General features: G+C 54.6%; 2 protein-coding genes across 7 annotated transcripts in view; both read left to right on the forward strand.

Moving 5' to 3' along the window:
• Nucleotides 1-6,949, forward strand: DES (desmin). The gene is made up of 9 exons (XM_066345200.1): nt 1-652; nt 1,622-1,682; nt 1,802-1,897; nt 2,046-2,207; nt 2,368-2,493; nt 2,911-3,131; nt 4,332-4,375; nt 5,904-5,986; nt 6,193-6,949. Exons 1-9 carry the CDS (start codon nt 78-80, stop codon nt 6,232-6,234), a joined length of 1,410 nt encoding a protein of 469 aa, XP_066201297.1. The 5' UTR covers nt 1-77; the 3' UTR covers nt 6,235-6,949.
• A 7,355-nt stretch (nt 6,950-14,304) lies between these two features.
• Nucleotides 14,305-23,619, forward strand: part of SPEG (striated muscle enriched protein kinase) — a 58,954-nt gene continuing 49,639 nt past the window's right edge. For 2 of the 6 annotated variants that reach the window (XM_066346388.1, XM_066346379.1), the window contains exon 1: nt 14,309-15,150. In XM_066346388.1, the coding sequence (XP_066202485.1) occupies nt 14,772-15,150 (379 nt within the window). In that variant the 5' untranslated portion in view covers nt 14,309-14,771. Of the gene's footprint in view, nt 15,151-21,944; nt 21,963-22,439; nt 22,473-23,538; nt 23,582-23,619 lie in introns of those variants that run through there. The other 4 variants (XM_066346383.1, XM_066346387.1, XM_066346382.1 and 1 more) reach the window with 4 other exon arrangements.

The following is a 23,619-nucleotide window of genomic DNA, read 5'->3' on the forward strand; positions in this document are numbered from 1 at the left end:
CCGTGTCCCCTACCGCGTCCACACTCCAGCCGGCCGCCTGCCTGCCGCCTGCCTGCCGCCTCCTCCGCGCCGCCACCATGAGCCAGGCCTACTCCTCCAGCCAGCGCATGTCCTCCTACCGCCGCACCTTCGGCGGGTCCCCGGCCTTCCCGCTCGGCTCCCCGCTGAGCTCGCCCGTGTTCTCGCGCGCCGGCTTCGGGAGCAAGGGCTCCTCGAGCTCGGTGACGTCCCGCGTGTACCAGGTGTCGCGCACGTCGGGCGGGGCCGCGGGCCTGGGCTCGCTGCGGGCCGGCCGGCTGGGGGCGGCCCGCGCGCCCTCCTACGGCGCGGGCGAGCTGCTGGACTTCTCGCTGGCCGACGCCGTGAACCAGGAGTTCCTGACCACGCGCACCAACGAGAAGGTGGAGCTGCAGGAGCTCAACGACCGCTTCGCCAACTACATCGAGAAGGTGCGCTTCCTGGAGCAGCAGAACGCCGTGCTTGCGGCGGAGGTGAACCGGCTCAAGGGCCGCGAGCCCACTCGGGTCGCTGAGATCTACGAGGAGGAGCTGCGGGAGCTGCGGCGCCAGGTGGAGGTGCTCACTAACCAGCGCTCCCGCGTCGAGGTCGAGCGCGACAACCTGCTGGACGACCTGCAGCGGCTCAAGGCCAGGTGAGAACCCGGTGCGCCCAGAAACCCCTTTCCACAGGCTGGGCGCCAAGGACCATCTCCCGCCCCGTGCAGCGGCAGGCCGTCTATCTGTGTCCCCCGAGAGAGCGGAGAGGGACTCCGGGTCTCTCTCCTGTGCTCCCGCTCTGCAAAGGAGCAGTTTTCCTGGGGAAATCATGAGGTGGGAAATGGGAGGCCTTGGAAGACCAGGTGGCCTGCGGACAGCCCCCATAAAAAGCATCTTAAGATAATGGAGTGATGTTGATGGCGGTCCAGCGAGCAGAGGGGTGGAGGAAGGAGGCCCAGATGCAGTCAGAGGGAAAGGGGAGGTTGATAGGAGACGAGCAAATCTGAGGCCAGTTGGGAAGGGCAGGGGGTGGGGACTCGAAGTAGCTCTCAGCTCAGCTGGGAGGGTAGAGCGGGAATCTTGGCTCCTGGGCCTGGTTTATTTAGGCTGTGCCGTTTCACAGAGGAGCAGATAACCCAGAGGGAAGGGGAGAGTGTGTGTGCGTGGGGGGGTTCAGCCCTCAGAAGGCTGGGACGACCGGATGGCGAGCTCCAGTGGGCTCCCACTATGAAAGGGCAGCAGGTACAGAGCGAGCACTCATGGGTCCTGCTTCTGGCAGCCCAAGTGAGCAAAGGCACTGCCTTGCTACCCAAGTCACAAACATTAATTGAGCACCTACATGGGCTAAGCTGGCGCTAGGAACCAGGATCATAGAAGTAGATAAAATAGACATGGTTCCTAATCCCAGGGAGGTCACAATCTGATGGGGACATAGACTTCCAGGGTGTGGCTCTAGTGCAGAAATTGGGCCACTTCCGGTCCCCTCCCCAGTTGGGCGGGGCCTCCTGTCTACCCAGCAGCCAGACCTTTCTCTGTTCTCCGCGCACTGTCCGACCAGTCCCTGGGCCGGTCATCTCCAGGGCTGGTTTTATCCTTACCAACTCTTTGTCCTCTGTGTCCCACAGGCTGCAGGAGGAGATTCAACTGAAAGAAGAAGCAGAGAACAACTTGGCTGCCTTCCGATCGGTGAGCCTCTTTGATCCCCCCAGCAACCTTACCCCTCTGTCCCCCCCTGTGGCCCCTGGTCTTCCTTGGCCCTGCTTGGGTGATCAGTGACCCTGTCCCTCATGTTTGACCTTTGCCAGGATGTGGATGCAGCTACTCTAGCTCGAATTGACCTGGAGCGCAGGATCGAATCTCTCAACGAGGAAATTGCATTCCTCAAGAAAGTACACGAAGAGGTATGCTCTGGGCGCCCCCTCTTCAGGGTCCATAGACACTGGTGAAAGCAGGCGGAGATGGGAAATGGGGGTGCTGGGCTCCGGGAGTGGGGGTGAGAGAGGGCTGTAGGGGCCTGGTAGGAGACTGAAGCCCAGATGCACCCTGCAGGAGATCCGAGAGCTACAGGCCCAGCTTCAAGAACAGCAGGTCCAGGTGGAGATGGACATGTCCAAGCCAGACCTCACTGCTGCCCTCAGGGACATCCGGGCCCAGTATGAGACCATTGCGGCTAAGAACATCTCTGAAGCCGAGGAGTGGTACAAGTCAAAGGTGGGCAGCTTGGCCCCTATGTCCCCCTTAATCCCAGTTTGGAAGTGCTTCCTGTGGCTCCACCCATGAGGAGGATAGTAAGCCGGGTCTCCCTGCTCCCTTGCCTACCCTAACCTGCGTTCTGCATCCTCCTCATCTCAGGGCCCCTCTCTGCCCTTAGGTGTCCGACCTGACGCAGGCAGCCAACAAGAACAATGATGCCCTACGCCAGGCAAAGCAAGAGATGATGGAGTACCGGCACCAGATCCAGTCCTACACCTGCGAGATCGACGCCCTCAAAGGCACTGTGAGTCCCTGCCCACCTTGCCAGCCCAGCCCTTGCTGCCTGCAGTCACACCCTCATTCTGTGACCTTGAGCTCTTCACATGCCCTTTCTGGGCCTCTGTCTCCTCTGTTCAACCACGGGGGTAAAAACAGACAGGTGGATTGCCATTCGGGCCCTCAGGAAATCATAGGGGCTTCTCTGTGGGGTGTGGGGGGGGCTGAACAGCAATGCTGCGTTTTATCAGTTCTATTCTCTGAGTTTTCATGTAACGCTTCATTTGAGTTCAGGGTTCCTGGTTCAGAAGAGTTTGACAATTCCTGGACCTGACCATCTGGGGTTGCTTCCTAGCCCTGAGGCTGTCTTTCCCCCATCCTTGGACCCCTAATATCCCCCTACTTCCCACAACCTGACCTTGACCTGGGCGTCCCTTTTCCGCAGAATGATTCCCTGATGAGGCAGATGCGGGAGCTGGAGGACCGCTTTGCTAGCGAGGCCAGCGGCTACCAGGACAGCATCGCTCGCCTAGAGGAGGAGATCCGTCACCTCAAGGACGAGATGGCCCGCCACCTGCGCGAGTACCAAGACCTGCTCAATGTCAAGATGGCCCTGGACGTGGAGATTGCCACCTACCGGAAGCTGCTGGAGGGCGAGGAGAGCCGGTGAGGGGCAGGGCAGGGCTGGCGGCAGGACGCTGGGGCGTGCTGGGGAGCCCACTCCCACCCCGGGGCGCTTAGCATCACCTCAACAAGGTCTGGAAACAGTTTTATACAAGAGGCCACCACTCCACTCGTTGCTGAGAATTAACCAAGGCCACCTGGATAAAAAGTGGTTTAATTAATAGCTTTTATAGAAAGAGAAATATAACTATTCCCTCATCTATCTTCAAAATTAAGATCCAGCAGTATAAAACCATGTTCAGCAAATGGTAATAAAATATTACTGCCAGTCAAGGGAGAGAGGATAGCAAAATGGGGAATAATGAGGTGGGAAGGGGAGGGGGCAGCATGTAGAGGCAGAGGGGGAGACAGCCTTGTGCGGAGGCTGAGAGGGTGCAGACTGTGCACTGAGGATGCCAGTGCACACACACTCCTACACGCCTGCTCACAGGAAGGGTCACAGAATGATGAGCTCAACATGGAAACTCCCTTCTAGACACAGAAAACAGCATACAATTGGAAGGGGACGCATGGTCACCTACTGGGGGGAAGGAAATGTTCTATATCTTGATTTAGACTGGTCGTTACGTGGATGTAGATACTGATCAAAACCCATTAAATTGCATACTAAAGATCTGTGCATTTCACTATGTGCAAACTTAACCTTAATTTAAAACAGGTCATTAACTAAAAAAGTGATGCCCGTTGATTGATACTCATAAAAATGACATCGGAAGTTTTAAAGAGTCAGCAGCTGTGTTTAGATGTAGACTTCCGCATAGATTTCAGATTTTGTAGGGTAGTAACACCTACATATGATGACCTTTTAAGGTAGCTAAATGGCAGCTCCTGGGACTTGGCCTCACGTGGGTGGGCCAGAGGTTCCCAGCCTGGCTGGCGGGTGGGCACACACAGTGGATGTCCCTCAGTTCACATCCTGGTGAATTGGAGATTGTGGGGTTGGGGGTATTAGGGTCATGTCAGCTGGTCAGAGATAGAATAGGTGATCTTTCCAGAAGGGGCATTCTTGGGACAGATGCAGTTGGCCTTTGACCCCATTCCCAGAGCAGTGTGGCAGTGGGAGTGCTGGGGTCCCTGGGACTGGGACAGCTGAGGATGGTGCTCAGGTCAAGCTTTGATAGGTGGTCACAGGAGAAGATGGCAGGTCCTCACCCTTTGGGGATTTGATCTCTCCCCTTTCAGGATCAACCTCCCTATCCAGACCTTTTCTTCCCTCAACTTTCGAGGTGAGTATGTGCTGGCAGGTGGAGACTGGGGTGGTGGGGTGCAGGAGTCCAGCATGGGCACTGCCCACGGCCGGCTGGGAGGGGAGGATGGTACTGTGGGGACAGGACTGAGGTCTGGGGAAGGGAAAACGGGCTGCTGCCAGGTGGGGAGGGGGAGTTTCGGTTGAGGCATCTTCTGACAAAGAGGTCATTTTATTATCTCACGATATTGCATTGACCATGTCCCCTGCGCCTTCTGGGAGTATTGAGCAGCAGCCAACAGCTTTTGTTTCTGTTTATTGATATACTCAAATACTCAAGGAACCAGGGGTGTCCTTGGGGGCTTGGCAGCAGAAGAATCTAGAACTATACCCCCTGGGGTATAAGGCATCCACCACCCATTGTCTGTCTAGCAAGTTGGCAAGCACCCCCTGCCCCCCCCCTGCCCCACTGGGCTGCTGGTTGAACACCTCCAAGTTTGCTGGAGCAGGATGTTGGATGCATATTCACAACAATGAAGCCAAACCTTAGCAAAGCCAAACAATTAGAAGGAGCTCCTGGGGCATTCTGCCATTCTGCCATTAGTAATATGCAGATCGTATGGCTCCCAACCCTGGAGAACAGAAAAACATTCTATAATGATACATTAGGAAAGGGAGTCGGAGTCCTTCCTTGGCAGGCTCGCCTTTCCTCGATCAAACCATTTATATCTTCGATGTTCATTTTCATTGGGAAAAAGTACATGCTGGCTCCGTGGAGTTATTACGTTCACCATAGGCTGGGTGCTCGCTAAGGGATTCAGGAACCCCAAACTTTAATACCAAGGACCTACGTTTGACCCTTCCTATAAAACTCAGATCCTCTCTTTTTAGTTAGGAGTTTATATAGACACCAAGTGTGAGCCTTGCATTTAAAACTGCTTCACGTTTTTTGAAATTAATAGTCCTATGGCCATAAGATAGAGCAAGTATCATTGTTATCATTTTACTATGAGAAAACTGAGGCACAGAGGGTCAGGCCATTGGCGACCAACACAATGACTCAGTGACTAACTCCTTCATGTTTCATGAAGACATCAAGTTTCTCATTCAGAGTCTTAAAGAGGGCTGGGGACCATGAGGTCCTCCCAAAGAGTATCTTGGGACTGGACTTTGGGATTCTACCTGTCAGGGTACATACACATTCAGGCGGGGTTCTCCTGCCGCCCAGGGGTGGAGAGGGAGCAAGGAGTTGTGGGGGGGGGGGATGGAAGTGCAGCGTGGCCTAGGCCTCGGGGGTCCTGGCCTCCTGGAGCAGCCCACACCTGGAGCACATCTGTTGTTTCCTGATCTCATCTCGGTTGGTCGTGGGACTAACCCTGGGGTTTGCAGAGCCGCTCACGGGGCTCAAGGACAGGTGATAAAAGTCTTGCTGAGAAAGTACTGGGTCCATCTGGAGGGGATGGGAGTCTTCTGGGCCCTGGCCCATGGGACAAGGATGGACTCCCAGCCCCTGGAGCAGTCTTGGCCTGGACTTGGTCAGGCTGAGCATGTTGGGGGATCTGTTACAGAAACGAGCCCTGAGCAGAGGGGTTCCGAGGTCCATACCAAGAAGACAGTGATGATCAAGACCATTGAGACCCGGGACGGGGAGGTGAGCAGTCTGCTGGGTCTCCTTACCCTTGTGGGGGCTGTGGGGTGAGTGTGGGGTCTGTCAGCCAGGTGCTTGCCCCCGGCTGGGCTTGTCTGGGTCCCTCTCTGAGGGGAGAGGGCGTCCTGCTGTCCTGAGGGGAGGGGGCTGGCCTGCAGCTCGCAGGGAGCAGGGGACCTGGATCAGACTGGGCTTCTCTTCCTCCCCAGGTCGTCAGTGAGGCCACACAGCAGCAGCACGAGGTGCTCTAAAGCCAGAGACCCCTCTGCCACCAGGGACCGTCCCTGCCCCTGTCCTCACTGCCTCCTGAAGCCAGCCTCTTTCCATCCCAGGGCACCCAGCTATAAGTGCTCCCCTCACAGCCTCTGTCCCCTACTCACCAACACCCCTCATGGTCCCCGCAGGGGACATGGCCTGTCCCTGCCCGACACAGGGAGCCCCCAGCAGTGTGAGTCCCAGATGTTGGAAGTAAGTGCGCCTGGCTCGCAGCCACCCTTGGGAAGTGCAGGGCAGGGGCCCACTGGGAGCAGTGGCTCTGCCCCTCCCGCCTCTGTGACCCCAGGCTCTCGCCTCTGGCTTGGGAGGAGGCCCCCACCCTAGTTGGGTGTCGGGACTCACACTCCCAGCCCGGGTCAGAGAAAGGGACTCCTCAGTAAGCCGGGCAGGTAACTGAGGGCCTAGTCCCCTCTGGAGACTGAGGGGCACTAAACTAACCCCATAGTCCCTTACATTCCCAGGGTAGGCTTAGAAAGCAGGGGCTACAAGAGGGAACACCCGAAGGTGCCAGATGTGGGAACAGGAGATGCAGAAGGAGAGAGGGTTGGCGGGGCCGGAGCTGCAAGGAGAGGAGAGGAGAGGAGAAAGGCAGAGAGCGGTCTCAGGCAGGTGGCAGGGGCGCCCACCTCTCATGCCTGCCCCTCCCCCACTGCAGGGGCTCTGGACAATAAAAAGATGAGCACAAGTCTAGCATGTCCCCTGTTGTTTTGACTGCCAGGTCTCCACTAGGGGCTCCCAGGGCCCTGTCAAACTGCACCTTGTGATGGCAGGCTCACCTTTCCTCGATTCAACCATTTATATCTTCGATGTCCCTCCAGCCCAGCCAGACTGTCCCCCGGAGCCAGTCACATCCTTTGTTCCCAGAGCCTCCCAGCCTTGTTTTCAGTGTGTAGTCTATGGGGGAGGCAGCCGGGCGGAAGGGGGGGCTTTTGTTGGGGATTCCCAAATACCTCCTGTTAGGCCCCCAGTTCTGGGACTGGCCAGCTGGTCCCTCCTACCCGCTTCAGCTCATCAGGGCCCAGGGACGCCATCTGCTGCTCTTTCTGGAGAAGCGGATAGCCTTCTTACCATACCTGCCTTTATGTGCAAGGGCCAAGTCAAGAAAAATGACACTGTTAGAAAAATGAGAAACTTGTTCTTGTTTTTGCAGAAGACCCAATACTCGAAAGATGCGCATTCATCCTCCTTTAATTTATAATTTTAATGCAATGCTATCAATTAAAATACCAAAGGGAAATTTGGGGAGAATTTGGGGAGATGGGAGGAAAACGTAGAACATATGAAGAGAACATTAGGAAATTATGGGATAAAAGGTTCATACAGATATGTTAAAGCTTTTTGTGGGGAAACGTTAATTATGCAATATAGGGGCTGAGGCAGTTGGGTAGCCACGGGGGACAGATGAAGGCTGTCTCTCTTTTCACTCCTTCCAAAAACGAAATTCCAGGTGGATCAACGGTTCAGGAAGCTTGCTGGATCCGTGTAGGCTTCAACCTTCCTGTCATTCCTCCAGATTTAGGGATTCCCCTCTAGAGATAGATGGGAAGAGGGTAGAGATCACAAACAAAAATTTAGATTGTTTGTAGGTAAAACAAACCTAATGGGGTCTTAGTCTTCAAGTTCCTAGTCTGAAGTTTCTAAGTGATTTTTTCCAGAAACTTCCAAGACGTTCTGGTGTCTTTCTCCCCTCCTTGGATACACTTCTTGCTCACAAGTTGCCCCTTTCCCTCTGGGCTGTGTAGCCCCTCCCTTTAAAAAGGCCCCCTTCTCCTTGGCAGTTCTTCACATCTGGGTCTGGGGGCACCCCTGGCCTTCACTCTTGGTCATTGCTTTCCCCCCTGTGGGCTCCAGATCTACTCTGATTAATCTGGAGATCTCCAAGAGAAAAGGAAAATGGCATTTCCAGGGTCTTTACACTGGGGTAGAGGAGAAGGGATGGGTGAGGGGCTCCTTATCCTTGAGGCTGCTGGGGATGCCACCTCTGAGCTAGTCTCTCTGTGAGAGGAACACCTGGAGGAGGCTGGGCCCAGGTGGATAAGAGCTGGTGTGTGGATCTGTGGGGAATTTCTGGAGCCCCCCATTTTCTTCTCTCCCCTGAATGAGTTATGTGTACTTATCTACCCCACAAAGGACAAGGGACATACAAGCCAGGGTAGGCCTGAGCGGCAGCCCCACAATCCAAAGAAAAGCTTAGATGCAGACTAGACTAAAAGTCAGACCTTCAAGGCCCTGACCCCCACCATGCCTAGATCTCCTCTGCAGCTTTGCCCAACACCGTGGTGAGCAGTCATTGAGCTCTGCTTGAATGTCTCTGGTGTCAGACAGCTTACTCCCTCCATGGTGGCCCCTTCCAGCTGCGGACAGCTCTGAAAGTTAGAAAGCCCTTTCTTCTCAGCACACATCTGTATCCTGTGGTGACTACACCCTTGTCCACAGAAAAGAGAGGAGGTCCAGACTTACCCTGTGTCCCATTCTCTGAGCAGAACCCTCCTGGGACTAGAAATTCTGGTTGTGAGCCTCAGTTTTGTCTCTGTCCTTGGGAGCTGGCCAGTGACCCAAGGAAGCTAGGGTGTGGGGAGGCAGGTGTGGTGCTCCTAGAGAAAGACAAAAATAAACCAAAGAAGATCTGGGTCTCACATGGCCACACACATACACTCCACATCTCCAGGGAAGATCTGGGTCTCACGTGGCCACATGCATACATACACTCCACATCTCCAGGGAAGATCTGGGTCTCACGTGGCCACATGCATACATACACTCCACATCTCCAGGGAAGATCTGGGTCTCATGTGGCCACATGCATACGCTCCATCATCTCCAGGGAATATCTGGGTCTCATGTGGCCACACGCATACGCTCCATCATCTCCAGGGAAGATCTGGGTCTCACGTGGCCACACGCATACACTCCACATCTCCAGGGAAGATCTGGGTCTCACGTGGCCACACGCATACGCTCCATCATCTCCAGGGAAGATCTGGGTCTCACGTGGCCACACGCATACGCTCCATCATCTCCAAAGCAAAGCCTCCCCCTGCTGCTGGGGGCACTGGGCATCTTCTTCAAGGCTCTGAACATTGAGAAACAAGAGAGCTCACAGGAGGCTGACAGGCTTCCCACTAGAGCAGGGGTCCCCAAACTTTTTACACAGGGGGCCAGTTCACTGTCCCTCAGACCGTTGGAGGGCCGGACTATAAAAAGAACTATGAACAAATCCCTATGCACACTGCACATATCTTATTTTAAAGTAAAAAAACAAAACGGGAACAAATACAATATTTAAAATAAAAAACAAGTAAATTTAAATCAAGAAACTGACCAGTATTTCAATGGGAACTATGGGCCTGCTTTTGGCTAATGAGATGGTCAATGTGCTCCTTTCACTGACCACCAATGAAAGAGGTGCCCCTTCCGGAAGTGCAGCGGGGGCCGGATAAATGGCCTCAGGGGGCCGCATGTGGCCCTCGGGCCCGTAGTTTGGGGACCCCTGCACTAGAGCCATGGTATCTGTTCCAGACCAACTCAGACCTCATCTGCCGGGGCAGAGGAGGAGGAAGGATTGTGGAGGCAAATAGTGAGGCAGAAAGTGAGGTCCGGCAGGCACTTTCTGACCCTGTCTGCCCACCCTGGCTACTCTCTCACCTTCTGCTCCTTGAGACAGTGCATCACACCCATTCACCACTTCCTCATCTTTCTCTTGCCACAAACTCGCCCAGGACACTTACGCAAATACATCAGTGACTTTTGGTTCAAAACCTAAAACGTCAGCTACCCAAGGGCAAAGTTTATATTGGACTTACTCATTACTGTATCCCTAGTGCCCAGAGGAGTGCTTGGTCCATAGAAGGTGCTCATTAAATATTTAAATACTTGTTGAATGAATACCCACTGGGCACTTTTATTTGCTTTTCTCTAAATTAAATATTTATCAGAAAGGCCAATGGCCCCCACTTCATTCACTAATTCACCCAACATTCACTGGGTTTTACCTTTTTTGCAGGCACATGGTATATCATTGTGAGTAGGAGGAAGCTTCCTACTGCCCAGAGAGGTGGAATGAACTGCCAAGGTCACACAGCATATCTGTGGCCGAGGAGGATGGGGCCCCAGGTTCCTTGGCCTCTGGAGCCCAGATCTCTTTCCATGACACCATAGGCTTGTGATCGCTAGGCAGGGCAGACTGGCAGCACACACCCAGCCGGGCGCCAGGCCGCGGGGCACTGTGGGGCCCATTCTGAGGGACAGATGAGGGCCTTGCAGACAGCTGCCATAGGTGACAGGCCTGGCCAGACTGACGACTTCCTGCTGTCACAGCAAGTACGGGCTCCTCCAGGAGAGGGCGCCAGTGACTCAATCGGGTCAGTGCCCTTGCTGCCCAGGCCTACGCACCCCTGGGTACCTGTTGGTGAATGCCCTCTTTGCAAATATTCGTATAAGAGAAACACAGCCATGTTCCAGGCTCTGTGCCAAGCCCTTTTTAAATAGTTAATATTCGTTTTAATATTTAATATAATAATTTAAAGCCATCACAACAACCTAAGTCAGATCATGTAATTCCTCTGCTCAAAATCCTCTGAGATGACTTTTGGGTTCACTAGGAATAAAAGTGCCATGGCCTACAAGCTGCTAGACTGTCCGGCCTCATGTCCAGCCACTCTCCCATCCCTCTGTCGGAGCCCACTGGCCGCCTGGCTCCTCTCGGAGCCCCGGTCTGCCCGGGCCAGTCCTACCCAGACTGTCCGGCCTCATGTCCAGCCACTCTCCCATCACTCTGTCCGAGCCCACTGGCCGCCTGGCTCCTCTCGGAGCCCCGGTCTGCCCGGGCCAGTCCTACCCAGACATCTGCACTGTTTGCTTCCGCACCAGCGAGGCTCGAACCACCCTGTGTGAAAATCCAAGCCCCCACCACATTCCTATCTCCACTACCCTCTTCCATTTTTTCTTTCACAGTGCTTATTGCCTTCTAAATATCTTTATTATTTCTGTATGTATATATCTTTTTTTTGTCTCCTTCCTCAAATATAAACAACACAAGTGCAGGAATTCTTGTTGGTTTTATTCATTCTTATACCCCTAGTGCTCAGAATAGTGCCCAGTAAATAGTAGAAACTCAAAAATATTTGTTGAATGAATAATAAACCCTGAGTTAGATCACTGCCATTTTATAGATGAGGAAACTGAGACTACAGATGATGTCAGTATCACACAATGCATTGATCCAACCAACCAACCGGCCAACATTTACAGACCATCTACTATAATCCATGCAAATCCTTTAGGCACGGTGCTAGGTGGCTTTGGGTTATTGGTTTTTGAAAACAGTCTCTCACTTGACCAGGCGGTGGTGCAGTGGATAGAGCGTCAGACTGGGATGTGGAGGACCCAGGTTCGAGACCCCTGAGCTTGCCAGCTTGAGTGAGGGCTCATCTGGTTTGAGCAAAGCTCACCGGCTTGGACCCAAGGTCGCTGGCCCGAGCAAGGGATTACTCGGTCTGCTGAAGGCCCACGGTCAAGGCACATATGAGAAAGCAATCAATGAACAACTAAGGTGTCACAACGAAAAACTAATGATTGATGCTTCTCATCTCTCTCCATTCCTGTTTGTCTGTCCCTATCTATCCCTCTCTCTGACTCTCTGTCTCTGTAAAACAAACAAACAAACAAGCAAACAAAAAACAAACAAAAAAAGTCTCTAGTCCTTTATTTTTAATGTTCGATCTGCTTTCAGTGCTTTGTCCCTACATTTTAACCTTTTACTTTAAGAATTCAATTTACAGCCTGACCAGGCGGTGGCGCAGTGGATAGAGCGTCGGACTGGGATGCAGACGACCCAGGTTCGAGACCCCGAGCTCACCAGCTTGAGCGCGGGCTCCTCTGGTTTGAGCAAAAGCTCACCAGCTTGAACCCAAGGTCGCTGGCTCCAGCAAGGGGTTACTCAGGCTGCTGAAGGCCCGCGGTCAAGGCACATATGAGAAAGCAATCAATGAACAACTAAGGTGTTGCAATGTACAATGAAAAACTAATGATTGATGCTTCTCATCTCTCTCTGTTCCTGTCTATCCCTCTCTCTGACTCACTCTCTGTCTCTGAAAAAAAAAAAAAGCAATTTACAGTTAAGAATCCAGCTCATCATCAGTGGTTGCTAGGGGCTGGAGCAGGGGGCGTGGTGGGCTACAAAGGAGATGCTCAGGCAAATATTTAGGGTGATCAGACTGTTTTGTGTAGTCCTGGAGTAGCGAATACATGATTCTCTGCATTTTACAAAACCCAAGAACTTCACAGTACAAAGAGTAAGCTTTAATGTATGCAAACCACAACGAAAAATTTCATTCCTTAAGGCTCTGAATCCCTATGAACATAATTCAGTATTTAAGTTGTTTCTTTCTACCCTCTCCATGCACACACACAGAAGCATATTTGGACTTTTCCAGAATGAAGGTGGGGGATGAGGGGACAGGGGACGACACCAGGACACTTTCTCCATCTCCAGATGACTCAGGGCTCCTCCTGTGGTTTCTCTCTGCCTCCCCAGCTTCATTCTTCAGGGCTCAGCATCAGACCTGGGCCTCTCACCTGCACTTTAAAAACCCTTTTTATTTTAAGGTGATTGTCAATTTCCATGTGGTTACAATACAGAGAACAATACAGAGATTGCCTATGTACCCTTCACTTGGTTTCTGCCAATGGTAACATCTTGCATAACTCTAGTATAATATAACTAGGAAATAGTCAATGATATAGTTCACCCACCTTCTTCAGAATTTACCAGATTTAAATGCATTCATTTGTGTGTGTGTGTGTGTGTTTGTGTGCATGTCCATGCATGCACAGCATCCATGTATTTAATTCTATGCAATTTTATTACGTGTGTAGATCCATGTGACTACCACCACAGTCAAGATACAGAATTGTCTGACCTATGGTGGCGCAGTGGATAAAGCGTCGACCTGGAAATGCTGAGGTCGCCAGTTCGAAACCTTGGGCTTGCCTGGTCAAGGCACATATGGGAGTTGATGCTTCCAGCTCCTGCCCCCTTCTCTCTCTCTGTCTTTCCTCTCTTTCTCTTCTTCTGTCTCTCCCTCTCCTCTCTAAAATGAATGAATAAATAAATAAAAAAAGAAGATACAGAATTGTTCCATTGCAAAAGTTTCACTTGGACTTTTAAAAGCAGTTATATAGTATCTTGATGTTTCTTAAAGTGCAACCCTTGGATACATCAGTCACCTGGGGTACTTGTTAAATGTGCAGAGTCCTGCTAAACCAATGAATGCATGGATGGATAGGGCAGCAAATAGATGTTTCTTCCTCTCTCTCTCTCTCTCTCTTCCCCCCTTCCTCTCTCTCTAAAATTAATAAATAAAAAAATTGTTTAAATGTGCAGACTCCTGGGCCTTCCCAGCTCCTCCTACTGAACCTGCACCTCTGGCAATGGGGCTTGACCAGCTGTACTTTTTGCAGGCACGGATTTTGAGAACCACGGCTCTGACTGGCCTCCAACTCTCCCATCTCCAAACCACCCTCCACACTGTGGCTACCAGAGGGATCCTTATAAAACACAGCTCTGACCATGTTATTCTGCCAATTAGCAGCCTGCAGCAGCACCCACATGTCATCAGGACACAGACCTCAGCAAGCAAAGCCTGGGTCAGGTCCTTTTCCCACCTTACTCACCCCTCCTCTCTGCAGTCCGGTTCCCCTGAACTCCTCTAGTCCTAGAGCACATCATCTACTTTCACCACATTCTCATTTCGGTCATGCTGTTCCTTCTGCCTAGAATGTCCTTCCCACTCTTCTCTGCCCATTGCAACCCTATTCAACTACCCATTTCTACGGATGAGGACTTGGAGGTTGAGAAAGGCTTGTTGTCACCCAGCAAGTGCAGGCAGGACCAGCTGGGAGCCGGAATCCACCTGACTCCCTGCTCCTGGTCTTACCGTTCACCACACTGTCATGGAGGCTGCCGGAGGCCACTGGTCCCACTTCTTTGGCTGTCTTCTCCCCTCCTTTGGGCCTTCCTTCCCATCTGCCTCCCAGACATCTCCCCCAAGACCTCCCATCCCCATCCCCAGTTGAGTGGGCCTGGGAATCAGGGGCCTGAGAGGAGGGAGGAAGGGAAATGAGATTGAGCCCGAGGGTAACCCGACTCCTCCGGGAGGGGGCTTGGGTGCAGACACACCATGGGGGAGGGGGCTGAGAATAGTTCAGCTCGTGGGGGCCGTGGGGACTCCTGGAAGGAGGGAAGGGGCAGAGTGGAGTTCAAGTCCCCTCCTCTGCTGCCCCCTCCCTCCACAGCTCCCTCGAAACTGGAGCCGGGGGGCCTAAAAATAGCCCCCGAGGAGCAATTGCCAGCGGGCCGCCCTGGTGACCTTCTGGGTAGCACAGGCCGAAGGCGGGCAGGCAGCAGAAAGGCAGGGCGCCGGCCCCCCGGACTCATCTCCCAGGGCACCATCCCTCGGGTGCCCCGTGGCCGTCGTCGGTCCCAGCGTCCCCGGCCCAGCTCGCTGCGGCCATGCAGAAGTCCCGGGGCCTGCGAGGCGAGGAGGCGGGCACGAGGGCACCCCCCAGCCCGGGGGTGCCCCCGAAGAGGGCCAAGGTGGGGGCCGGCGGCGGGGCGGCGGCGGGGGCGCCGGTCTTCCTTCGGCCCCTGAAGGACGCGGCGGTGTTTGTGGGCTGCGACGTGAGGCTGCGGGTGGTGGTGAGCGGGACGCCCCAGCCCAGCCTCAGCTGGTTCCGCGATGGGCAGCTCCTGCCCCCGCCGGCCCCCGAGCCCAGCTGCCTGTGGCTGCGGAGCTGCGGCGCCCAGGACGCCGGCAAGTACAGCTGCAGGGCCCAGAACGAGCGGGGCCAGGCCTGCTGCGAGGCGGTCCTCACGGTGCTGGAGGTTGGAGGTAATGGGGAGGAGGCTCCGCGTGGGGTGTGGGGTGCTCAGAGGGAGAGCAGGGCTGCCTGGGCCGCATGGATTCATCCAGCCTGCTTCCCAGGTGCTTGGGCTTCTCAGCTGCACTAACCCAGAAGTGCCCGCCCAGAGGCAAGTGCAGGGAAAGGGGTGTCAAGGTAGAGGAGCTCCCCACAGGAAGGTCAGAGGTCAAGGGTCAGCAAAGCCTGAGCCCCACTCAGGCCTCTCTGGGAATTCCACAGTGGACACCCTCCTAGTTTCCCTGTAGCCAGAGGCCACCTGTGGAAAATCATCTTCATCAGCTCCAGTAACTTAGACTCCTGATCAGCCCCCCACAGGTGTGTACACCTCTGAAGGCCAGAGCCAGCCCCCTGGTCCCACTGCAGTGTTGAGGGGATGGGTCAGAGCTCCTGGCAGTCTGTTGCCTGGGCAGGTTGGTATAGGAGGCTGGGTGGAGGAGGCCAGTGGGTGGACCCGTGAGATTAATGGGGTTTAGGACATCTGGAGGTAGAGCTAGGGCTTGCTGCTCCCAGACGGGTATGGCTGTGGGTGCCTGAGAATTCACATGCTAGTGTGGCGCTCGTGCCCGTGTGCACGTGTGTGGGCCGTGGAGGGGTCTGGTGGTACAAGCAGATGAGGGAAAGGGGTGTGCACAGCTGGTGTGGAAGGCCCACTGGCTGGCCACATCTAGCTGAGGTCCGGAGAGCAGGGAAAAGGGATGCTCAGGCAGGTGCCGGGGGCCCCGCCTGCCTGGGCCTAGAGTGCTGGTCTCTCGTGGTCCAGGGCGGAAGGAGAGGGGTCTGAGGCTGGCCTTGGTGCTCTGGGTCCTGCTGGGGCAGGTGTGTGTGCCTGGCCAGGGCCCATTCTTCCTGGGTCCAAGTGTGGGCTTCCTTTTTGACCTCCTCTAAGCTGGAGACAGAGCCTGACTTCACCTTGAGAAACAGAACTCTGAGGAAATAGGCTCCAATTAGGGGAGATGGCAAAGAGCTTAAGGGTCACTGAGTATGTTCTGGGCATTTTCAAGAGGAAATGCTCGCTCCAGTTGGGTGATGTCATGTAGGGGTACCTCCTTGGGGGCTGAGGAGGAGGCCCAGGGAAGAAGCAGCTGAGTAGCCGGAGGGGAAAGGGGGCGCTCAGGTGCAGCCATGGTGGGAGACAGGAGCCGGGGTAGGGGCTCAGCCTCCCGCACAGCGTCTCCTCTCTCTCCCGAGCCCCATCCTGCCCACACCCCCACAGTCTTCAGGGACTGGTTCCTGGAGTCCCAGCGGCCAAGCCTGGGGCAGGGAGGGCCAGCGCTGGCTTCTCTTGGTTGGCCTTGCTCTTGGCCAGGTACGGGCTTTCCCAGCCTGGAGTCGGAGGATGGGGCCTATCCTGGCAGAGCTCTCAGCTGGGGAAGGATCGGATTCCTTGGGGATCTTAGCTCTAGTCCTCAAAGGGAACGGAAAACAACATAAATCAAAGGGCACAGTTGGAAAGGACCACAGGGAGTGGAAGCTCCAGATACTTTCGTGTACAGGTGAGGACACCGTGGTCCAAAGCGGAGGGAGAGCTGCCCAAAGACGCACAGCTGGTTATGGCCACACAGAATCAAGAAATCAGTCAGCCTACTTTCGACTTGGGAAGCTTTTTACTACTCAAGGAGTTCTGGAGGAAGGAGAGAGAAAAATGAGAGGAGCTATCTATCGTATGAAGGGTAGCTCAGGCCTGGCCTTTCTGAAGACAAGAGCCTCCTAGCCTGCCCTGATCCCCCAAAGGGGGCAGCGATAGGGTACTAGATCTCCCTTCCCCCGGCAGGGCTGTCTTCTCAGCCCCCCCCCCACCCATCATCTGGGTGACATGGCCAGCACCCCTGTCATCTGCGTGACATGGCCTCCAAACTTGGGTGACATGGCCCTGGCTGGCATACCTAGATGGAGGCGAGGGGGACAGTCTCCGGGTTGTTCTATTGGACTTGAATATGGGAAAGAAAAGGACCCTGGGGGTTGTGGCATTGGAGTTGGGGGCCTCTTAACAGTCATGTTGAATAGGCAGAGGGTCGGGCTGCAGCAAGTCACATGTAAGAACTTTTTCCTACCTGTGAAATCTTTATTCTAAGAGCAGCCTTATAATTATTATCAATTGGTAATAATTTTTAGTAGTAATTTATAATAGTATGAGTAGCTACTATGTTACTGTGTGGCAGGCAATATGCTGTCATATCTTTTCATATATCATTTAAGTCTCACAGCAGCCCTGGGGAAACTAGGCACAGAAGGATTAAGTGACATGTCCTATTGTACAGGTCGAAGGTGGCAGAGCAGGGATGGAAGCCTTGGTTTGTTCCACTGCAAGGGACCATGTGCTTAACCCCTCCCACATGATCTGAGGAAGGGAGGGGCTTTGCTTTAGTGATATTGGGGGCTGACTGGGTGAGTCTGGCTTCTTCCTCCAGTTAATGCCCACCCCGCCCCCAGCAGTCCCTGCCCAATGACAGCTTCTGGTCAGGGGCAGCTGGGCAAGCAGCTCGGCATTGCTCAGACTTATCCATGGAAAACTTTCTTGGTTGGGATCAACAGTGGGAAGACTTCAGGGTTCTCGAGGAAGCCCGGCTAGGCCCTGGCCGCAGAGGGAAAGAGGCAGTTTCCTGGCTGGGACTGCTCTCTGGCTCAGCAAGATGAGGTCGATGCTTACTAAGATTCCTGGCACTCCTGAAGCCTGAGATGTTAGCTCAAGAATGGAGGAATATTGGTATGGCCTGGGGAGGCTGGGCCCTTGAGAAGACAAGTGCGCTGCAGGCTGGAACGTTTGAAAGGTGGGAATCAGAAGTGTGGGATTTAAGGCATAGAAATGAGGGAAGAATAGGAACAGTGAAGATGGCAGAAACACACAATTCTTTCTCTTTTTTTTTTCTTTTTTTACAGAGACAGAGAGAGAGAGTCAGAGAGAGGGATAGACAGGGACAGACAGACAGGAATGGAGAGATGAGAAGCATCAATCATCAGTTTTTCGTTGTGCATTGCAACACCTTTGTTGTTCATTGATTGCTTTCTCATATGTGCCTTGACCGCGGGTCTTCAGCAGATCGAGTAACCCCTTGCTCAAGCCAGTGACCTTGGGTCCAAGCTGGTGAGCTTTTGCTCAAACCAGATGAGCCCGTGCTCAAGCTGGTGACCTCGAGGTCTCGAACGTGGGTCCTCGGCATCCCAGTCCGATGCTCTATCCACTGCGCCACCGCCTGGTCAGGCAAAAACACACAATTCTTTTTTTTTTTTTCCCCGTATTTTTCTGAAGCTGGAAACGGGGAGAGACAGTCAGACAGACGCCCGCATGCGCCCGACCGGGATCCACCCGGCACGCCCACCAGGGGCGACGCTCTGCCCACCAGGGGGCGATGCTCTGCCCCTCCGGGGCGACCAGAGCCACTCTAGTGCCTGGGGCAGAGGCCAAGGAGCCATCCCCAGCGCCCGGGCCATCTTTGCTCCAATGGAGCCTTGGCTGCGGGAGGGGAAGAGAGAGACAGAGAGGAAGGAGGGGGTGGGGGTGGAGAAGCAAATGGGCGCTTCTCCTATGTGCCCTGGCCGGGAATCGAACCTGGGTCCCCCGCACGCCAGGCCGACGCTCTACCGCTGAGCCAACTGGCCAGGGCCAAAAACACACAATTCTTAACATGTATAAAGCACCTTATCTCATGTCATTATTAAATTGCTTAAGCCCCAGGTTATGTTATAATATTATACATATAAGAAAACGGGGTTCGAAGAGGGAATTTACCCAAGGGCACATGGCAAGTGAGGTGGCGGGGCCAGATCTGGAAGTCAGGTCTCTGGGTCCAGGATCATATTGCCTGTGTTCAGAAAGACAAGCAAGGAAGACTAAGGCAAGGATCTGTCATCATAACCATCCTTCTGTCAATACTCCCAAAGTCATCTTCTGGCCCAGGCCGGCTTTCATCTCCTTCAAAACCTCAGGCTTCCCTCAGCATAGGCTGAGGAGCAGAGTAAGTGCCGCCCTCCAAGCTTGGGACATGTGTCAGGAAAGGAAGGCCTGCACCAGAGGGCAGGGGGCGAGGAGGAGCTGCTGATGTCGCTGTTCAGGGAAGTTTCTTAGCCAGGGTCTGGAAGAATCGGGGGTCAATTGGAAGGGCCAAACGTTAACAGATGGTAGTGAACCAGGCAGGGAGACTTGAAAGCGTGGAGGGAGAGGGTTAGAGGTGGGAGAAAGGGCCAGTTCAGGCCAGGGAAAGCTGGGAATACAGCAGAACCCGCACTGAGGTATCTTCTGCAGTTGTCACCTTTTTCGTCTGGAATTTGGAATGTCTGGCTGAAAAGCCAGGAGGGAACTAGTATGGAGCTGAGAATGGGTATGGAGAATGCCTCCATCCATTCGTGCCAGGTCCTAACCAAGAGAGGAGGAGGGGCCAGAGCGGGAGCAGTGAGGAGCTCTGGGAGGAAAGAAAGAGCAGAGGGGCTCCCGAATCAGCCTGAAGCTTTCCGGAAGCACGGAAGCACGGCAGGTCCTCCCAGGCAGATGCTGAGTAGAATGCAAGATGTTAATTAACTTCTCCGGCTGTTTCTTGGAAAAGGTCTGGGTCAGGACAGAGAAGGAAGGAAGGCTGGATGAATGAGCTGCTCCAGGAAGGTTTACTATCCCCTTCCCCACCGCCCGTCACCCTCTCCACCCCCAGCTCTGCCATCCCCCTCCCATGGTTATCAGATGGCTACTGTGTGTCAGTCACTGTTCTTGATGCATGAGACAAATGAGTGTGGGGAGGCTGTAAAGACCAACATTCCCGTCCTTGAGAGTACATACCAGTGAGGGAAGACAGACAACATTCATAAACAAAATAAATAAGCAAAAATTATATAGTATGTTAAAAATACGGAGCTCATGAAAGTTTCAAGCTCAGGGTAAATAAAAGAAGGGCAGGGAGAGATTGAGCGTAGGCATGACAGAGTGGAGGCGTAGAAGAGGGGAGTGGGTAGGCCTGGCTCAGGGAGGGTCTGAGTAAGAGGTCAGGCAGGGCATGCCAACCTGGGTTTTCTCTGGAAGGGGAAATGTTGGCAGTGCAGAAATTAGAAGTCTGGGTTTGGGGAAATGGCAGGGGGGCACAGCAGTACAGCCATGGAGGGAAAAGAGGGGCAATATTGGGCCTACCCTGCACGCATGCCCCCAGCCAGCCCTGCGGGAGTGAGTAGAGCAGGCCCAGCGCAGGAGCAGAATCCCACAGGCCTCTCCTTGGCCCAGCTGTCCCGTCACTCACGCCTGCTGCCCATTGGTTATTTTTGCTATGGAATGTGCCAGCCCCTCGGATTCTCCTGGAGGACAGGGGCTCAAGTTACCCCCTCTCCTCACTCAGCTCCCCCATCTGTGAGTGGGTGTGTTTGGGGGTGGGCAGGGAAAGCGCCTGTGGGCTTTCAGGGTCCTCTGGCTGGACCCGATGTGAACAAACATGTGTACCCTCTCAGTGCACGTCCCCATGCATGTGCCTGTCTGTGCAACGTTTGCCTCTGGGGGTCTGGGAAATGAGATCACCTGCATGTACCCAGAATGTACAAGACATGACAGTAAACTTTAAAATAGAGGGGCCACAAACCCAAATAATTTCAGGAGCGAAGTAGAAACTAATATTGAGCAAGGTTCTGTTGTCAGTGGCTAAACTTGAGCATGCTTGCCTCACCTAAAATACAGGCTTGGGCAAAAGCAGATTTAGAGTGGTAATGCAAATAAATAGTACAATAATGAATACATAATAATACAAGACTAAACTCACATATTCACAACTGTAAACCTACTATTGCTACCCTTGTACTGTGCAGGCTGAACAAAACTCATCAGTTAGCTCTGTATTTCTTTTGCACCCATGCTTTCAAGAAATAAGTTAGGGAACCTATGGACCAATCAGTGTGTGAGGCTTTATGGCATCGTGGTCACTAGCTCAGTTACAGTGCCTGGGTTAGAATCCTGGCTCTACCAATTACTGGCTGTGTGACCTTGGGCAAGTAACTTCTCTGTGCCTCAGTCTCCCCCTTGTTGTAAGGATGAAAAGAGTATCCATAGGAAGTGCTTAACATGGTGCAGAGTGCATACTAAGCCTGCAGTAAGTGTTAATGATAATGACTCTGTAGTCCCATCTCAGAAACCAGGACTGGTACTACTTGCATTCATTCCTCCTTGCATTCCTGTATGCCAGGATGGAAATTTGGATCTGGGAGACAGGTGGAGACACACAACCTATGTGGCCTTGGCTAAGTGATAGGACTTTTCTGAGCCTTAGTCTTATAGGTTAAATGGAGCCAGTTAATCCTCATAAAGGTTTCAGGCTCACAGGGTTGTGGAGAATGAGGTAACATTTATAAAGTGCCTGGCACTTAGTACATACATGATTAAGAAACTTAGAGAGTAATTGGGTGGGAAGTAGAGTTTTGTGTAGGCAAAGTGTGTATGATGCTGAATGGGAGAGTAAAGAAAGTTTGGTGACTATGCTCACCTGTGAGTGAGAAGTTAGATCCTATTTGTGAAAAATAGGAGAACCTCTTGGCATCTTACCTTGTGTGTGTGTGTGTGGGGGGGGGGAGCTCTTACACTAGGGGCAGGGATAGAGTATCTGCCATCAGGAAACTCAAGAGCTGTTTCTAGCTTTCCCGAGGAGACTGGGGTTTTTTATATTCTGAGGCCTTGTCAGCAGGTAGTCCCCCCCCCCCCACGAGGAGTCTTGCCCCGCGTGCGGCCTAGGCGCCTCCATCCGGCGCTGTGGCCTGCAGCATGCTTCGGGCAGGGAGAGCTGGGTACCGCCTGGCACAGGTTCCGTGTGCGCATGTTTGTCGAGTGAGCAAGTCGAGATGCGCTGACCTTCCCGAGCGGTCCCGCGGGAGGAGGAAGGGGGTGGCGTGGAGGTCGTTTAGGGCTGCCGATGAGAGAGTGGCCAGACCGATCTCTTCTGGGGGTCATTACACCCCTTTCTGTGCCTCAGTTTCCCCATGTGTCCAGGGCCCGGGAGGCAGATTCGGGGTCGGGGTGCGGGGACGCAGGTGCTAGCCGACCCAGGCGACGCAGGGGAGCAGGCCAGGGAAGGGGTGCCAGGTGGGGTGCCGGCTGGCGGGGGAGGGGCGAACTCCGGGGCGCGGCCGTCGCCGCTTAGCCCCCGCCCGGGCTCCCGCGGCCCGGAGGCTCCTCCGCCACCAGCGCCGGCTCCGGCCCGCTCCCCGCTCGCCCCCGGCCCCGCCCCCGGCCCCGCCTCCGCCTCCGCCCCGCCCCCGCCCGGCCCCTCCTCGCCCGGCCGCCCGCCCGGCCCCCTCCCCCGCCATGAAGAAGCTGTGGGTGAAGAAGCGTTTCCAGGTGAGGGCTCCGGGGGCGGGCGGCGCCGGGAGGGGGCAGGGAGGGCTGGGAGCCCCGGAGGGAGGGCGGGTCACCGCGGCCGGGCCCGGGGGAGGGGGCGCTGGAGTCGCGGCTGCCCCACCCTGGCCGCAGAGGCCGCGGGCCGGGCGCGCTCGGGGGGCTCCCGGGTCTGCGATCCGAGCGCGCAGCGCCCACCCCCTCCCTGCGCGGAAGGGCAGTTACCCCTCCCCCCATCGCCTGCATTCCCCGCGACCACCCGGGGAGGTCTCCGCGCCGCCTTTGGCGTGGAGCGCCCACTGGCTTCTTGGCCACCTCGTCTCTTCTAGCTTCTAGCCAACCTGGGCCCCGGTCCCTGCCCAGCTTTCCCCAGCCCCCCACTCTGGAGCCTTCCATCTTTCTGAGCTCCTGAAAGCCAGGCACAGGGATCCGCGCTGAGCTTCATAGATTCCCCAAGCCCTTCCCTGTCCTCGTGTACCCCGGCCTCCTCCCTGCATTCGTGAGGCCCCGGCCGTTTGGGGCACCTTGCCTTCTTGCCTCCCGCCCCCATCACCCGCCCTGCCCTTTTGACACCCATCCCAGGGATCTGTCTTCCTCCCGGCAGGAATCTGTCCGAATCTGTGTCCTCATCCCTCCATCTCCCAGTCATCCAACCTCCCCCCCCACCCCCCCACTCCCCCCCCACCCCCGCATCTCTTCCTTCATGTCAGTCAGCCCCTTATCCTGTCTCTCAGCCTCTGTCTCTGGAGTGTCACTCAGATCCCCAGTCCTGTGAGTCTCTATCCATTCTGAGTCCCAGCATTTGACCTACAGCCTTGCTGTCATCTCTCCTGCCTCCCTTGCTCCTCCCGGAGCCAAGCTGAGCTCCAGCTGGGAGAACTGAGAGGCAAGAAAGAGTGGAGACATTTGCTATGCAGGAAGCTGGCCCCCTTGAGTCTCTGTCCAGTACCCCACCCCCAACTGGCCCCCGGAATGAGTTTCTGTTTGATATAGATGTTTGGACAGGAGATACAGGGATGTCAGGAGCCAGCCTTCTCCTCAACAACTCATTCTGGCTTTTCTCTTTCAGAAAACCGGCCACTCCCGCCGGGCCTTTAGCCGCTTCACCCATGGTGCGTGGACTGTGGGCTTCCCGCTCTAACCCATGCCC

This window comes from Saccopteryx leptura, chromosome 7 (assembly GCF_036850995.1).
Source record: "Saccopteryx leptura isolate mSacLep1 chromosome 7, mSacLep1_pri_phased_curated, whole genome shotgun sequence".
In the NCBI taxonomy this organism is placed as follows: Eukaryota; Metazoa; Chordata; class Mammalia; order Chiroptera; family Emballonuridae; genus Saccopteryx; species Saccopteryx leptura.

Bases quoted from the DNA above. Each gene is read 5' to 3' on its own strand.
- DES (XM_066345200.1), top strand. From the start codon at position 78: ATGAGCCAGGCCTACTCCTCCAGCCAGCGCATGTCCTCCTACCGCCGC. The intron at 1,683-1,801 runs GTGAGCCTCTTT...GACCTTTGCCAG, and splicing joins ACTTGGCTGCCTTCCGATCG to GATGTGGATGCAGCTACTCT. The intron at 5,987-6,192 runs GTGAGCAGTCTG...CTTCCTCCCCAG, and splicing joins TTGAGACCCGGGACGGGGAG to GTCGTCAGTGAGGCCACACA.